This window comes from Amphiura filiformis, chromosome 16 (genome assembly GCF_039555335.1).
Source record: "Amphiura filiformis chromosome 16, Afil_fr2py, whole genome shotgun sequence".
Classification (NCBI taxonomy): domain Eukaryota; kingdom Metazoa; phylum Echinodermata; class Ophiuroidea; order Amphilepidida; family Amphiuridae; genus Amphiura; species Amphiura filiformis.
In genome coordinates this window covers 40026507-40043656 of record NC_092643.1, presented here as the reverse complement: position 1 = coordinate 40043656, position 17150 = coordinate 40026507, and the positions used below count along the sequence as shown (strand labels likewise).

Here is a 17150-nt window from a genome sequence, read left to right as displayed (position 1 = left end):
CAACATTGAATGTGGAGTTTGGATAACTTTGCTCAGTTGTACAATTTTGCTTTTACCGGGGGGGTCCACAAAGCCCCCCAAATATGATTATGGACACACTTCATCGCGGATCCGTGTGTTCAGTTTCCCCGGGGCTCTGCCCGTAATCATGGTAAGGACCGTTCACAAACATTTGTAAGGGGGGGCCTGATGCAAAAAAATCATCGCGAAAATTTTTCGGGGGCCCTCCCTTTACAGACCTCAAATATTTCAGGGCTCCCCCTAGTTTTTGACATGAAAATTATGGGTCAACCCCATAGAAAAGCATGTAAACTTAATTTTCCCAGGAAAATTTGTGGTCATTTTTTTAGGGCTTCCCCTTCTTGCATCAGGCCCCCCCACAAGTGTTTGTGAACGGTCCCTAATGGCTCTCGCCGGCACTGGTTTTAACGGACCAATCTATTAAAGCTTAACAAACATTATAACAAAAAAATTCAAAAGGAAGGCCAAGACTACGAAAATGAATTTTCCCCCGGTGGATTCTCACCCCCGGTCTCCCTCCCAGAATGATTTCACATTTTGTATCGATTGCATAATTCCCGGGATTTCCCCAATTACGCTTGGGCAATACCGATACTAAATTGCCACAACACTTCCAATTCAACGACACGCAATCGACACACCGGATCACACGTCGGTATTGCCCAGCGCTAACCCGGAAGTCACTTTTCCTTGGACTGCCATGGGTCACCGACTCACCGCACATAGTGAGCTGGTTTATTGAGTGTAGGTAGAACGTCAAGTTCCTTAGCTTTTAGCATGTTTAGTAGTCAAATTTCATGATAATTTTCTTCTAGACAATAACACAAACATCATGGATATCGTTGGAATGGCTCAGGATATCGTAGGTTTGGCACAGACCATATATGATGCCGTTCAAGAAGTGAAAGAATTCAAAACAAGAAGCCGTCGCTTGTCTGACAGAATACAATGTCTCAATCCTGCGCTGGAAGTTCTTGTCGAAATGAAAGATGAACGACAAAAAATCATCGCCTTACAAAAGCAAGATCCACCAGTACGACTACCAGTTTTTAGTAAAGCTTTAGTAGAGCTTAAACAAGTTGTACAGAATGCAATGGACTTTATTATGAAGCTGCAGAAAATGGACACTGGGGCAAAGTTATGGAAAAGAAAGAACATCACCGGCCAGTTTAATACTTTCAGTGAGAGATTGGATGTGTTGCAGAACACAGTGCAGTTTGGTGTCCTGGTAGAGATGAGAGGGTTAATGCAGAGATTACTTGGAGAAGAGCAGAAGATGTCAGAGACAATGAAGGATATGAAGAAGAGGTTAGAGGGCAGCAAGAAGGAATTCCGAAACAGACAGGATGTTGATTTGGATGACGATGCACAGGATACAAAGGCATTGCTAGCTGCAGTGAGTTCCATCCAAGAAGGTAAATTAAGAGCTCTTAAAAAATTTGTAGGGCTTAAAAAACTTTTGGGTCTTTTGGGGTTTAAACTAAAAAGCATATCGTACAGAGTGGAACAACTTTGACAAATCCAACTCCATCTGTGACGACAGATTTATGTGAAACATTAATGCCCAGACATTAATGCTCAGTTTTAGAAAAGAACATTAATTTCAGTATTTTGTGATTCTATGAGTCCTCTTTGTATGGTGCGAGTGTGAGTAGATATCCACATAAAAAGATTCCAGAAATTTCACTTGATTGCGCGAATTCTGCTCTATAGGCCACTGTATTGTACTTCTCTTCTGTTATAAACAGTTACATAATCCTTTCCTTTCCTTTCTTATACTTCCTATAGCAGCTCATTAAAACTGGAAGTCCTCTGGAACTTAGAGGAAGTGATTATACAGATATCAGAACCGATGATGGTCCCCCTTCTCTTTTCGAATAGCTCTGACACTTTAATGTGCACAGAATCTGACTCTTCCTGTAAACTCTCACCACGCGGGTGTCAACTGCAGACGACAAATTAAAAAAAAAAATTTCAAAAATTTCATATTTGGAATTAGCATGAAAAATGCAAGAAAATGAGTACAAACCTGGGGTACAAACAAGCCTAGTATTGGTTCAGTGGTTCTTTAGATAGCTCTTAATATTTTGAGAAAGTATCTCAAAACTTTGATTTTTTATGTTGAAGGCTATGGTTAGCACGCAGAGCATTAAATATCAATTAATATTATATTTTCAATCTCATTTACAGGTCAAGAGAGAACATCAGCAGGTATTGAAAGGATTGAACAAAAACTGGAAAAGCTGACACTAATTGTGCAACAAGGACCAGGTATGTATTTGGGTTTCAGTTTTAGATATGGTTGCAGACAAAATGTTGAAATGCAACAGTTTCAATCAAATTGTACATCTTAAAGTACAACAGAAAAAAACAAATCAATAAAAATGACATCATTGTAAAAAAACAAAACAAAATAGACCAATGCAGGAAATTAATGGGTACACTCCTTGTTCTTTGTCTTCAAATCTGTTTCTCACTTCTCTTGCCATACAGGCCAGTTAGTGTCGTACTATTACGCTGACTTTCCTATTTGGAGAGGATGACAATTTCGACCTCCTTGTCTGTTTACAAACAGAGAGGTAGACAAAAGACCATTCCGCTTGTCCAAACACTCAAGTATCAGAAGGATGGTCCACAATAGCATGATTCACGTAACATGAATAGGGATTAAAAAGCTGTCAAGTAGAACCATGTGCTTCTTTTGTCCAATTTGCCATCAAGATTTCATATGGAAACAGTTCAGACCCAGAACACGATCGTGTCAGAAATTAATAATTTGTTCTGGGACTGATTATTTGGACTGCGCCAGTATGCTTATATAGGCTTTTTAGCCTGGCTTGAGCATTTTGTTTGAGCCTGGTCCCACGGCTGTTTGATGTATATAGAATTGGCTTCATTATTACTATAGAAGAATCGTGGACAAGGATGGTTTGTAATAACTAAGATTAAACTGGTTTTAATCACGGGTTTTCATTCACACATTTACATGAACTGATTTCATGGAGATTGCCATATTGGAATCTAACATAAACACTGATAGATGGCGCTATATAGATTATGACCATCAGGGGGTGATGACCAAGAATCAACTATCAACATCCTTCCTTTTTTAGATAAACATCTTGTGTAGGCCTACAATACATGTATTCGATACACTTTTGATATAATTATGTATGAAATGAAAGGATAAAATTTGAATGCTAATTTGATACAGTTTAAATTGGAACGCTGATTTGATACAGTTACAAATTTCATACACTTTTGATATAATTATGTATGAAATGTGTATGAAATGAAAGGATAAAAATTTCAACGCTAATTTGAAAACAGTTTAAATTGGAACCCTGATTTGATACAGTTACATATTTCATACACTTTTGATATAATTATGTATGAAATATGTATGAAATGAAAGGATAAAAATATCAATGCTAATTTGATACAATTTAAATTGGAACGCTGATTTGATACAGTAACATATTCGATACACATTTGATATAAATTATGTATGAAATGTGTATGAAATGAAAGAATAAAAATTTCAACACTAATTTGATAGTTTAAATTGGAACCCTGATTTGATACAGTTACATATTTGATACACTTTTGATATAATTATGTATCAAATATGTATGAAATGAAAGGATACATTTCATTTGATACTTTTTGATACATTATCTTGGTATTTGATACACTTTTGATATGTATAAAATGTGTATGCAATGTTAATTTGATACAGTTTTGATACATAAAAGTGTATGAAATGAGGGTTCCAATTCAAATACTTTTTATTTCATACATTTTTCATACGTATTAAAAGTGGTGTATCAAAAGTGTATCAAATTTCAGCCAGGGATGCACCAGTCCGATACGCCGTTCGTCCGAATCTGGAAAACACGTACTGCTTCAGTCCGACACTGGGCTAGTTCGAAATTGACAACCAGTGCTGGGCTAGTCCAAGATTGAAAAGCACTGCACTAGTCCAAATCTAGAAAACACTTTTTTAGTCAGACACTGCTCTAATCCGAAAAAGAAACACACGGGTGACACTAGTGCCGTACTATTACGCTGACTTTCATATTCGGCGAGGAGGACGATTTCGACCTCCTGGTTTGTTTACAAACAGAGAGGTAGACAAAAGACCGTTCCGCTTGTCCAAACACTCAAGTATCAGAAGGATGGTCCACAATAGCGAGATTCACGTAACATGAATAGGGATTAAAAAAACTGTCACGTAGAACCATTTGCTTCTATTGTCCAATTTGCCATCAAGATTTCATATGGAAACAGTTCAGACCCAGAACAGGAGTATGTCAGAAATTAATATTTTGTTCTGGGTCTGATTATTCGGACTAGGGTGACACTGCGCTAGTCCAAATCATTTGAACTATGGTAGCGCGTTGTTTTCCCGATTCGGACTCGCACAGTGTTTCCCAAATTCAGACTAGCACAGTGTTTCCCAAATTTGGAGCATATTTATTTAGCTTGTTCCCTCACACATTCACTTTGCCTCGATCCTGATGCCAAAATGCAGCTTGCACAAAGGGACATTCTGCAGTCTTGGGTTTTCCCCTCCGATATAGCATATTTCAGCATATGTTCTGGTGTAGAACAATGAGGTGAAAAATAATGATGTTGAATGTGTTGTACGAGACGAAAGATGGCGGTGTCAGCTAAAAACATTAGCTTTATTCTCTAAACATAAAAATATACCTACTGTTGTTGTAATTCTCTCATTTTCTTTCCTCTCTCATTTTATTCACATGCAGAAAAAGCTTCCTCATCAGGGTTCCGTATAGAAGATGTCCAAATCATCAAATACCATGAGTTGTCTATCAAAAAGGAGATTGGAAAAGGCACTATGGGCATTGTTTACAAAGCAGTGTATAATAAACATAAGGTGGCTGTCAAGAAACTACAACCAGACATGTAGGTTAACTAGGTTTAAATCCCCCCAATATTTTGGCAGGAGGGGATGGTCCATACAATCATCCCCCAATGTTGATGCCTGAATGTGGGTTTCTGACCAAATTAACCTCATATTTGCCCATTTTAGCCCCAAAAGTGCAAATTTTCACGTTTCTTGGCAAGATTTATTCCACTTTTGCACCATATTTCATCAGTTTAGCATACCATAGTACCATAAACTTATTCTGTCGCCAAAAGGTGCTGGATTCACTATACTTCAAAAAAGTTTTTCAAACCCCATCCCCCCCAATGTCAAAAAGAAATCTACACCACTGCCCCCATGGGGGTGTGCACACATATGTAATATTCAATGTATTTACAAGGATGATTCAGTGAAATTGTAGCAATATGTCAAACCAGTATCTGACAAATTAAGACACTGTGAAAGTAATCATTCCTGTCCATTATCTTCTAGACGAGCCGATCTTGTTGAAGTGAAAAAACAACTGAGAAAAGAAGCTGAGCACTTGAAGAAATTTGATTCCAAGAATGTTGTAAGACTATGGGGATTGTGTGCTGAAAAAGGTGAGTACATGCTTGTAGCACATGACTAACGATAAGGGACTGTGCAATTATTATGTGGACAGGGGAGAATTCTTGAAATTGTTTGCTAGAAATTGCTTTCCCATCCAAAATGCCAAAAAATCTTTCACCCACCTTACACTTGTCTTGTCAGCTAGATTCACCCACCTTACACATGCCAGATTTGGGATTCATTTGATGACAGCACATCGAGCAGGAAACTTTGCATATTTTAATGCTTTCCGTCTGTTTTTCTACATCTTTATAAACGTTTATAGGGTGTAATATCGAAACAGTGCCCAATAAATTGCCCCCTCCCCCTTTTCCAAAATTAGGGTTGATATTCTATTGTACGGTAGGCCTAAATGTCTAGAGTGTGCGCTTCTTAGCTGCCAGTCCCTGATTGTTGTTGAATGGTTTATGGAATGATGTGGGGCCGTAGTGGTCAGCGACAACCTCTGAAGTGTGATGAGGGTTGTGGATCAACGTCTAGGCATTGTGCCTGTGTGTAGCACACTATAAATCTTTTTTTCCCAAAGAAAAATTTGATTCAATCTAGTATAATTCTATGTGGATGTATACATTTCTTACATATAACAGATGTAGGCACCGATAGCACTACCTTGATGATCATCATGGAATTCATGGACCGTGGTACACTAAAGGATGCCTTGCAGAAGCTACACAAGAAAGAAGGCACCGACAATATCAACTGGGGTCGCAGGGTGCATATGGCACTAGGGGGCGCTCTTGGCCTGTATCGCATTCATAGTATGCAACCGCCAATGCTGCATTGTGCCATTGATAGCACAAAGTTAATGGTTGACAAGAACTTTGAAGTTAAGGTAATTACTTTGTACATCCAGTGGGGTAACCAGAGAAGGGGGGAGAAGAGGAGTGACGAAAATGGTCAATAATAATGGGTATATAAGTACAAAAAAAGCATAAAAATCTTAAATATGGGGCAGACAGCATCCCACGGGGAAAGACTTTGGGGGGGTGCTTGGCTATGCCTCTTTGTACATCTGTGTATGATATAGCCCAAAATATCATGTTCTTTCTTTCCTATCCTCACACAAAGGCCAATTTTGTATGCATTTATATCCTCCTTTTTCCATAGCGGTACATAGCACAAATAACATTGGGAATCAGGTAAATAAATGCATATCACTTGTTGAGAGAAGAGAAATTGGACTCAATAATGTATGGGCACTGAAATATTGATATGTCCAGTGCACAAGCCCTGCAACCTATTTCATACACAACAAACAATTTCTGCAATTATTTGACCAATTTCAATGCACGTTACCTTCAAGAAAATGAATAAATTCTGCAAGGCAGGAATGCACAGTGCATAGTACATGAAACTGAGCCCGAGTGCAATTATACATTATGCACTCCACATTTTTCTAACAGCTTTTCTTATTGGCTATTTGGTTCTAAGAGCAGGCCCGTACGCAGGGGGGGGGGGGGTGCGAGGGGTGCAAAAGTCTAAAAAAACATATTTTTTATGCCTTTTTGGCCAAAAAAGGTCAAAATTTTGGGAAAAAGTCCACTTTTCTCAAAATTGCCCCCCCCCCCCTTGAAAAAAAAGGTCCACTTTTTCAAAATCAGCACCCCCAACAAAAAATCCTGCGAACGGCCTGTCTAAGAGAATATGAATAAGTAATAAAACTCGCTTATGTGTGTTTTTCTTACAGATATCAGATGTTGGATTTGCGCACACAAGAAGTTCATCCGGCAGAGAGCATGTAAAGAGAGCTATCAGTTACTATGCACCAGAACATCTTGACAACCCTAACCAGAGATATGATGAACGCAGTGAGATGTATGGGTGAGTAATTTAGAGGCCCTATTTTTGAGATTTTGGCCCAGTGAAAATTAGACATGGTGCTCAAGAATATGCAATTCTGTAATATAGTAGTCAATTGGGCCAAAAATGGTCCATTTGGTGCACCCAATTTCCAGAGAGAATAAACATGTGGGATTTTGTATTGGGTAGGTGACAGGTAGTGTTCGAAATACATGTAGGCCCTATTGCAGTGCAATTTACACCCAAAATTTGCCTTTTGCAATACAACTTTTAAAAGTGTGGTACAAAAGTGCAATACCACATTGTACTGACTTTTCTTTATGTGTTGATTGTCTGAGACTGCACTTCAAATTGCGCTTCGTTAGATTAAAATGCACCACAACTTTCAAAAGTGCACCCCAAGGTAAAAAAAAAATTCACAGACTGGGTAGGGTGTGCGGCTGGGATTCTGAAATCACATGCCAAAAATATACTAAATTTGATGAAAAAGAGACGCCAAAATATACTAATGTTTGATCATTTCTGTTCAAACAAACAATTAAGAATTTGCACTTTTTCCAGATTTGTGTCCAGAGACAAATTTGAAAATTTACACTATTTGTTAACCAGTTTTATGGAAATTGTATCCCAAATTTATTCCAAAAAGCCTGAAAATGCATCGCAAAGCTGCCGCAAATCCCTGTATCCTCCTTTCCAAATGCATCTTCCATGTGGGGGTTTATGAGGAATATGGTCACCTTGGGATGAGAGTATTACCTTTACATTTGGTAAAGCTGACATCAAAATTAAAAAAATGAAATTTACAAAAATTAATAAACAATGGATCTTACTTCTATCATTTTACTACAAAATAGGTATGGTGTTGTGATGTGGGAGATAGTGTCATGCCTGGAACCATATGCAGGTAGGTAAACCATGCAAAGTGGAATTGACCTTTTCAGTCAATCCCACAATTCATTTGGGTTAGACCCAAGGTGTCGCCATTTGACGTCATGCTGACTTGCAATGCGTAGTACGTAACAATGTTCGCTAAATGATGTGCGCATTGGTGTGACGTCAAATGAAAACATCTTTGGTCTAACTGCAATGAATTATGGGATTTACAGAAAAGGTCAATTATGGTAAAGGACACTCAATCATATTTTACTTGGTATGGCATCTATTTGACGTGAGTTGACATAGGATAGTGATGATAGGATGGGCTCTTGTGTATACAATGTGTCATTTTCGCCTTGTGTCTTATAATACGACAAATAAATTAGCTAATTAAATATCAACTTGAAATATGATTAACAATCTATCGTGCTTTGAATGCTAGTAATAAATCCTAAAATGACGCTTTATAGTATGAAAAAGATTGTATTGATAATTTATCTTCATAAAATATCTTCATTATTCATTGAACCTATCAAAAATTTGTCTTGTCAGAACTTAAGAGTGATGACGAAAAGATGCAGTATTTAATGGAGAAGAAAGAAGTAGAGAAGGTTCCTAGTGTAAAAGGACTACCCAAAGAATTCAAGTCGGTCATCAATAAGTGTCGCAAAATTGACAGGGATCTGAGGTTGCTGTCTGGAGGTATGTGGTCAAACACCTGTGTGTACCAGGTGGTGACTTACAATTTTGTTGTTTGCTCAAATTAGTGATTTTTTTGTTCTATTGCGGGGGTGTCATGGGGAAAGCTTGTTATTTATGAACAGTAGTTTTATTACCATAAATGAAGTTGTACCCAAAACTGTAAAACTTGAATGTCTGTGACTTTAATATTTTTGCCCGGGGTGGATACCAAAAAAACATTTTCCAGAAATTTTCCCCCAACACTTATATAGCAATATTAGTCCTTCAATGTACCAAAATTTGGTACATTGCTTCAATTTGAACGTAAACAGGCGAAGGGAAGAAGCACATTACAGATTTTGGTAAATATGTGGTATGGGCTTCACCCTGGACAACCGGCCACACAAAATTATAAATTGTTGACCCTGTCATGTACCGATGACATAAGATGTACCAACAGACAACGGTCCATGATGAGCGAGGGGGCATGCCCAGCCCACTGTACTGGCTACACCACTATGACCAGTAATACAGATGTTACGAATTGACATGCCCAAATAGTGTAGATCGATAACCGTGTAACTACTGCATCCAATTAACTTAATGTTTCCTGCTTCTTTCATACAGAACTTGTGGATGTTCTACAGCGCATTGAAGAAAGCCTAGAGGAGTCAGATTCTGATGATTCAGATTGTAAGTTATTTGAATTTTAATTTCCATAAGATTAGTATTTGGTTATATTCTAGCAGATAGCAGAGACAATTGAAAACCTCTAAACCAACACAAGTGTTGTTTTCATAATATAGGTTCAAGTTGTGTCCTTCTATTACACCCCAAAGCCACTTTACCCTTATGCAATCTTCAGAGTGGGCACACCAAACTTTATATTACGCATTACGTTGTGCACAGGGGTAGTTATTAAAGAAGAGTTTTGCGATCTTTGAAAATAGAGCATCATACTTGAATAGTAAGCTAAATTTAGGTAGAACTTTTTAAGGATATTTCCACAAGTGTCATTTCACATTTTGGGTAGATTTTTTTCAAAAACCACATCAAGGATCAACTGTGGGTCTATTATACTTAAAGAACTACAAGAGAGGAACAGACAGGTGTGAGGGATGGTGGTTCTTCGATATCAATGCTGCATAAACATTCTCTCAATAAAATTGTTGTTATTAATACATGTATGTATATCAGTGTTGGAAATAAACTTAGCATCTTGCATCCAACCTCTTAATATGCCATTCAAAGTAGACACATGCTATGATTGGCTGTTTTGCCAATTTACCTAATAGACCCTGCATTTATTGGATCTGGGTCATCTTTTGAGTGCAGAACTTGCCATACCCCTTAAGGATAATGTTAGACGCAATTACATTCTGTTTCAAGTATCGACTATATAGCAGTTGCAGCAATCTAAACACATTACTGGTGAAACACTGGTAGTGATCATTGTGCAAATGCTGCCTGCGATACAAATGTTGCCAAAATCATAGATATGTAGATTTGTGATCGACTGGGTTGACTTGAGTCCCTGTTAGGGATTTGATGTCATCCATATAGTTCATCATCATATGCTATGATGATGCGATTGCATAGTATATGAAACCACCATAAATGTGTTCAAATTATCTTCATTATACAATAATCCTTACTTTTCTATTCCTTATATCTTTCAGCTGATTAGTAAAATGCTCCATCGAGATGGCTGCACATTAAGCAGTGTGAGTGACGCCAAGGAATCTCAAATCTTCAGTCTTTGGAGTTTTAAGATCATTGCAACATCAGAAGTCTTTCTTGATGAATCAAACAACTAGCCTTTTTGTTTCCTTCTCCTAGTGTCTTGGCATTTTCTATTACCTGAGCTCTAGTCTTGAGTTCAGACACTTGCTTCTCAGGCACCAATGAGCATTTTGTGAAGTTTGTTGGTTTTCTTAAAATTCTAAATACAGTAACTGGTTCAATGAAAGTAGCCCCTGGTTCCCTGTAAAACCTTGTGAACTAGCCTTCAACTAGGGATGTGAGAAAAGTTTTTAACACAAGTCAACACATACATAAATGACAGCCAGTGAAAAAATTTCACTGACCATCCAGGATTTGAGCCTGGGACCTTCGGATCACCGGACCGATGCTCTACCAACTGAGCTAATGAGTCGGATGGAGAAGAGCAGTGATGTTATTATCTATAGGCCTTCAGTTCAATTCAGTTCAACTAGGGACTATTTGTGGTCTGGTGCTTCTTATTTCCCAGCCTGTCTGATAGTGATGATAATCATACTTTACATGGTTGTTTTGTATCTTGTAAATGTAGCAATATGTTTAAAAACATAATAAAACTCAGTGAGCAATTAACTTACACTCATTTCTAACCTAAACCTTACACTACTTGTGAAACAAAGGTACATATTAAGGGTGTACTACATTATATGTAGGTACATCTTATTATCATGATGTTGTTACAAGCATTTAATATCCCATTCTCAAATTTAGGGAATGTGTAATACATTTTCATTTGATTTCTGTTGTTATTGTGTGTGAATACTAGAATTAAGTTAGCAACTAACTCTAAACTCAATTCTAACCTAAACCCTAACACTAATTGTGAAACAAAAGGTACATGTTAAGGGTATACTAGAATATATGACATAATGGGATATACATGTATCTCAAGACTGACTTGTGTATCTCTTTTGTATTAATATTGGCATAAGTGGCTAAGTAGGAATAGAGTGAATACAGTACGGAGGTACACTGCTGCCCAGCTACTTTGTGGTTCCTCTAGTGTGTGCATAACACAAGTCCAGTACCAGTGTGTTTGATCCACTGCTTACTTTGGAATACCCACACAGTAGCTGCAGTGTACCCCTAGGGCAGCAGCAATTAAAAATCTGGTAGTGTATATTATCATGGACTGTAGAAATAAATTTTTACAGTCCATGATCATATCATTTCATATGTATGTGACTGGTTGACCTTCTGCTCGTACAACAGGATATTTTGAGTCATGTATCATAAATGTACCGTATGTACATGTACCTGATCATATGCGATTGGTTGAATGTCCATGATTTCTGGAGCCATGTTGTTCATGTATGTCACACTCAGGACACACAGTTCGTCTTCATGGTCACACCATTCCGTGTCCCAATTTACTCTAAAACCAACCAAGCAAAGCTTGAACTGAGAACTTTTGGGTTTCACAACTATGTGCTGTGTGAAAATTGGCTTATTTAGATAGAAAGATGCATGGTTGGAAGTGTATCTCCATCTGGGACTCTGGGTGGGTGGAGAATATATTAACCCACTATTGCCTAAACTCAACAGTTGATGAACTTTTGGTAATAAAGCATAATGAATCTCTGGTGCTATATACAGTATAAAATTTAATTGTGTAAACCCAGCATAATGAATGCCTCATGGATAGTATGTAATTGGAAGTTAACCCAACGCACTTCTGATTGGTTGGGATATCCGATATCTTTAAATTGAGTTGATCAGTATGTTCACCCGCCCACATTTTGGCCTAAGATATATGATTTTGAACTGATATATTCATTCAAATGAGATTCACACTGTAGTTTTGTGTCAAGTTATTTAAACATTAACATACGTGATCAAGCAAAATCAGTCTGAAGTTGGGCATATTAAATGTTCAGTTTTTATATGATTATGATTGTATAAAGCATTTGCAAAGCTACATTTTGCAGAAAACCCCATTTAAATTGAACATTTAGTTCCAAAGATATGAACAGTTGAAATGGTTCCAAAACAATAGGCAATAAAAGAAATTATTGTCGCTTGGCTATATCTGAAAATCAATATATCCGACTTCCGACTGATTTTGCGTGATCACATCACATATGTTGAATAATTTAACAGCAATGTGACAATGAACTTCAAAATTGATAGAGATGTATAGAGGATGATGTATAGTTTTATATTTATAAACGGTATTAATAGTCTTGAGGCAATAAACCAATAGCCTTTGATAAGTGCATTTTCACAGACGTGAATTCGCGTTCGCATATTATTGTGTGCAGCGCGCATCTAGGAAGCGAATGAAATTTTGTTTTTTAATACAGTAATAACAAATGTTTTCACAACATCGATGGTATGTTTATGAATGAGATTAAATACTGATCTACTATACTTAAAGAACTACAAGAGAGGTAGTGGCAGGTGTGGGGGATGGTGGTTCTTCAATATCAATGCTGCACAAACATTCTCTCAATAAAATTGTTGTTATTAATATATCGGAATCTTGCATCTGACCTCTTAATATGCCATTCTAAGTAGAAATATGCTATGATTGGCTGTTTTACCAATTTACCTAATAGACCCTGCATTTATTGGATCTGGGTCATCTTTTGAGTGCAGAACTTGCCATACCCCTTAAGGATAATGTTAGACGCAATTACATTCTGTTTATCTCAAGTAGCGACTATATAGCAGTTGCAGCAGTCTAAACACATTACTGGTGAAACACTGGTAGTGATCATTGTGCAAATGCTGCCTGCGATACAAATGTTGCCAAAATCATAGATATGTAGATTTGTGATCGACTGGGTTGACTTGAGTCCCTGTTAGGGATTTGATGTCATCCATATAGTTCATCATCATATGCTATGATGATGCGATTGCATAGTATATGAAACCACCATAAATGTGTTCAAATTATCTTCATTATACAATAATCCTTACTTTTCTATTCCTTATATCTTTCAGCTGATTAGTAAAATGCTCCATCGAGATGGCTGCACATTAAGCAGTGTGAGTGACGACAAGGAATCTCAAATCTTCAGTCGTTGGAGTTTTAAGATCATTGCAACATCAGAAGTCTTTCTTGATGAATCAAACAACTAGCCTTTTTGTTTCCTTCTCCTAGTGTCTTGGCATTTTCTATTACCTGAGCTCTAGTCTTGAGTTCAGACACTTGCTTCTCAGGCACCAATGAGCATTTTGTGAAGTTTGTTGGTTTTCTTAAAATTCTAAATACAGTAACTGGTTCAATGAAAGTAGCCCCTGGTTCCCTGTAAAACCTTGTGAACTAGCCTTCAACTAGGGATGTGAGAAAAGTTTTTAACACAAGTCAACACATACATAAATGACAGCCAGTGAAAAAATTTCACTGACCATCCAGGATTTGAGCCTGGGACCTTCGGATCACCGGACCGATGCTCTACCAACTGAGCTAATGAGTCGGATGGAGAAGAGCAGTGATGTTATTATCTATAGGCCTTCAGTTCAATTCAGTTCAACTAGGGACTATTTGTGGTCTGGTGCTTCTTATTTCCCAGCCTGTCTGATAGTGATGATAATCATACTTTACATGGTTGTTTTGTATCTTGTAAATGTAGCAATATGTTTAAAAACATAATAAAACTCAGTGAGCAATTAACTTACACTCATTTCTAACCTAAACCTTACACTACTTGTGAAACAAAGGTACATATTAAGGGTGTACTACATTATATGTAGGTACATCTTATTATCATGATGTTGTTACAAGCATTTAATATCCCATTCTCAAATTTAGGGAATGTGTAATACATTTTCATTTGATTTCTGTTGTTATTGTGTGTGAATACTAGAATTAAGTTAGCAACTAACTCTAAACTCAATTCTAACCTAAACCCTAACACTAATTGTGAAACAAAAGGTACATGTTAAGGGTATACTAGAATATATGACATAATGGGATATACATGTATCTCAAGACTGACTTGTGTATCTCTTTTGTATTAATATTGGCATAAGTGGCTAAGTAGGAATAGAGTGAATACAGTACGGAGGTACACTGCTGCCCAGCTACTTTGTGGTTCCTCTAGTGTGTGCATAACACAAGTCCAGTACCAGTGTGTTTGATCCACTGCGTACTTTGGAATACCCACACAGTAGCTGCAGTGTACCCCTGGGGCAGCAGCAATTAAAAATCTGGTAGTGTATATTATCATGGACTGTAGAAATAAATTTTTACAGTCCATGATCATATCATTTCATATGTATGTGACTGGTTGACCTTCTGCTCGTACAACAGGATATTTTGAGTCATGTATCATAAATGTACCGTATGTACATGTACCTGATCATATGCGATTGGTTGAATGTCCATGATTTCTGGAGCCATGTTGTTCATGTATGTCACACTCAGGACACACAGTTCGTCTTCATGGTCACACCATTCCGTGTCCCAATTTACTCTAAAACCAACCAAGCAAAGCTTGAACTGAGAACTTTTGGGGTTTCACAACTATGTGCTGTGTGAAAATTGGCTTATTTAGATAGAAAGATGCATGGTTGGAAGTGTATCTCCATCTGGGACTCTGGGTGGGTGGAGAATATATTAACCCACTATTGCCTAAACTCAACAGTTGATGAACTTTTGGTAATAAAGCATAATGAATCTCTGGTGCTATATACAGTATAAAATTTAATTGTGTAAACCCAGCATAATGAATGCCTGCGGATAGTATGTAATTCGGAAGTTAACCCAACGCACTTCTGATTGGTTGGGATATCCGATATCTTTAAATTGAGTTGATCAGTATGTTCACCCGCCCACATTTTGGCCTAAGATATATGATTTTGAACTGATATATTCATTCAAATGAGATTCACACTGTAGTTTTGTGTCAAGTTATTTAAACATTAACATACGTGATCAAGCAAAATCAGTCTGAAGTTGGGCATATTAAATGTTCAGTTTTTATATGATTATGATTGTATAAAGCATTTGCAAAGCTACATTTTGCAGAAAACCCCATTTAAATTGAACATTTAGTTCCAAAGATATGAACAGTTGAAATGGTTCCAAAACAATAGGCAATAAAAGAAATTATTGTCGTTTGGCTATATCTGAAAATCAATATATCCGACTTCCGACTGATTTTGCTTGATCACATCACATATGTTGAATAATTTAACAGCAATGTGACAATGAACTTCAAAATTGATAGAGATGTATAGAGGATGATGTATAGTTTTATATTTATAAACGGTATTAATAGTCTTGAGGCAATAAACCAATAGCCTTTGATAAGTGCATTTTCACAGACGTGAATTCGCGTTAGCATATTATTGTGTGCAGCGCGCATCTAGGAAGCGAATGAAATTTTGTTTTTTAATACAGTAATAACAAATGTTTTCACAACATCGATGGTATGTTTATGAATGAGATTAAATACTGATATGATTTTGTTGACGTGCACATGACAAAATTCATTCCCTTGACAATGCACTCCCCTTTCAGGGTCATGCATTATTCTGATGAAAAAAATTTAATGGTGTGTGCATTGATTTTTGTCATTTCCACTACAACAAATTATAATCAGTTATTTGCCATTAATCATGTTATCTATATACTAATGAATATTAATGAGCTCAATTGCATATTTCAAAAATATGTGAACTTGTTATCTTTTTCAATTATGTTGTGTAATTCTCATTATAAAATGTGTACTGGTATAACACTTACGTTGTGTAGTTATATATTTAGAAATACTGATTTTGTTTTAAGATTTATATTAAATAAACAGGTGCTGTAACAATATATGTAGTATTGCACAATAGAATCCATGCTAAGAAGTTTTTTGTGCAACTAAGTTTTTGTTAATGGCTGGTGTCTTTCTATTGATAATATGGCTATATCCAGAAATGAATTACTGGATTGAGACTATGTTGCAAAACATGATGTACACAACTACATCGCCAGTCCTCAGGGCCGTTACATATGCCTACCTGAACACAAACTTTACTGTTGTCAGGTAAAATATCAAAAAGTTAGGGCTATTGCCTACAAAATTGACCACAAAGCAAGTTTCCTGATTGTCATCAATAAAAAACTCATTAAAAATATCAAAGATAAGCTGAACATCATCATTATTTACCATGAAATAACTGCATCAGTTTTCTATTTTCATTCACAAGTGGTGCAGATTTAATATCTTTCTATTACAATCCCAATATTCTGATGCTGCGTATATGGAGTATCTGGTAATACTTGGATGTAAACAATGTATAATGTGATCTCTAAACATAATGTTGACTTAAATGATGTATTGCTTTGTCAACGTCGGATCTTGAGATTTGACGATTGTCGACAATGAAAGCACCACTCGACAACAGCCCTACAAAAAGTTCCCACCCATTTGGCATTTTAGATCAGTGTAATCATGTTGTAAACCAAATATTAATTTATATCCAAAGAAAGGCAAATAAATCTTTTTTGTACCAATGTCTTTGTTTTTTTAAAACTCTTAAAGATGAGTTA

The 17150-nt window shown here is 36.8% G+C and overlaps 1 protein-coding gene across 2 annotated transcripts; it reads left to right on the top strand.

Moving 5' to 3' along the window:
- Positions 1 to 740: 740 nt before the first annotated feature.
- On the top strand, positions 741 to 14867 carry LOC140135979 (mixed lineage kinase domain-like protein). Of its 2 annotated transcripts, none has more exons than XM_072157682.1 (10): positions 741 to 1436; positions 2212 to 2292; positions 4791 to 4950; positions 5405 to 5514; positions 6112 to 6356; positions 7212 to 7345; positions 8179 to 8228; positions 8753 to 8902; positions 9509 to 9574; positions 13607 to 14867. In XM_072157682.1, exons 1-10 carry the CDS (start codon positions 854 to 856, stop codon positions 13612 to 13614), a joined length of 1587 nt encoding a protein of 528 aa, XP_072013783.1. In that variant the 5' UTR covers positions 741 to 853; the 3' UTR covers positions 13615 to 14867. The 2 variants fall into 2 exon arrangements, with proteins under 2 accessions (XP_072013783.1, XP_072013782.1); XM_072157681.1 differs by lacking the exon at positions 13607 to 14867 and adding an exon at positions 10561 to 11628.
- Positions 14868 to 17150: the final 2283 nt, after the last annotated feature.

Bases quoted from the DNA above. Each gene is read 5' to 3' on its own strand.
- LOC140135979 (XM_072157682.1), top strand. From the start codon at position 854: ATGGATATCGTTGGAATGGCTCAGGATATCGTAGGTTTGGCACAGACC. The intron at 6,357-7,211 runs GTAATTACTTTG...TTTTTCTTACAG, and splicing joins ACAAGAACTTTGAAGTTAAG to ATATCAGATGTTGGATTTGC. The intron at 7,346-8,178 runs GTGAGTAATTTA...ACTACAAAATAG, and splicing joins GAACGCAGTGAGATGTATGG to GTATGGTGTTGTGATGTGGG.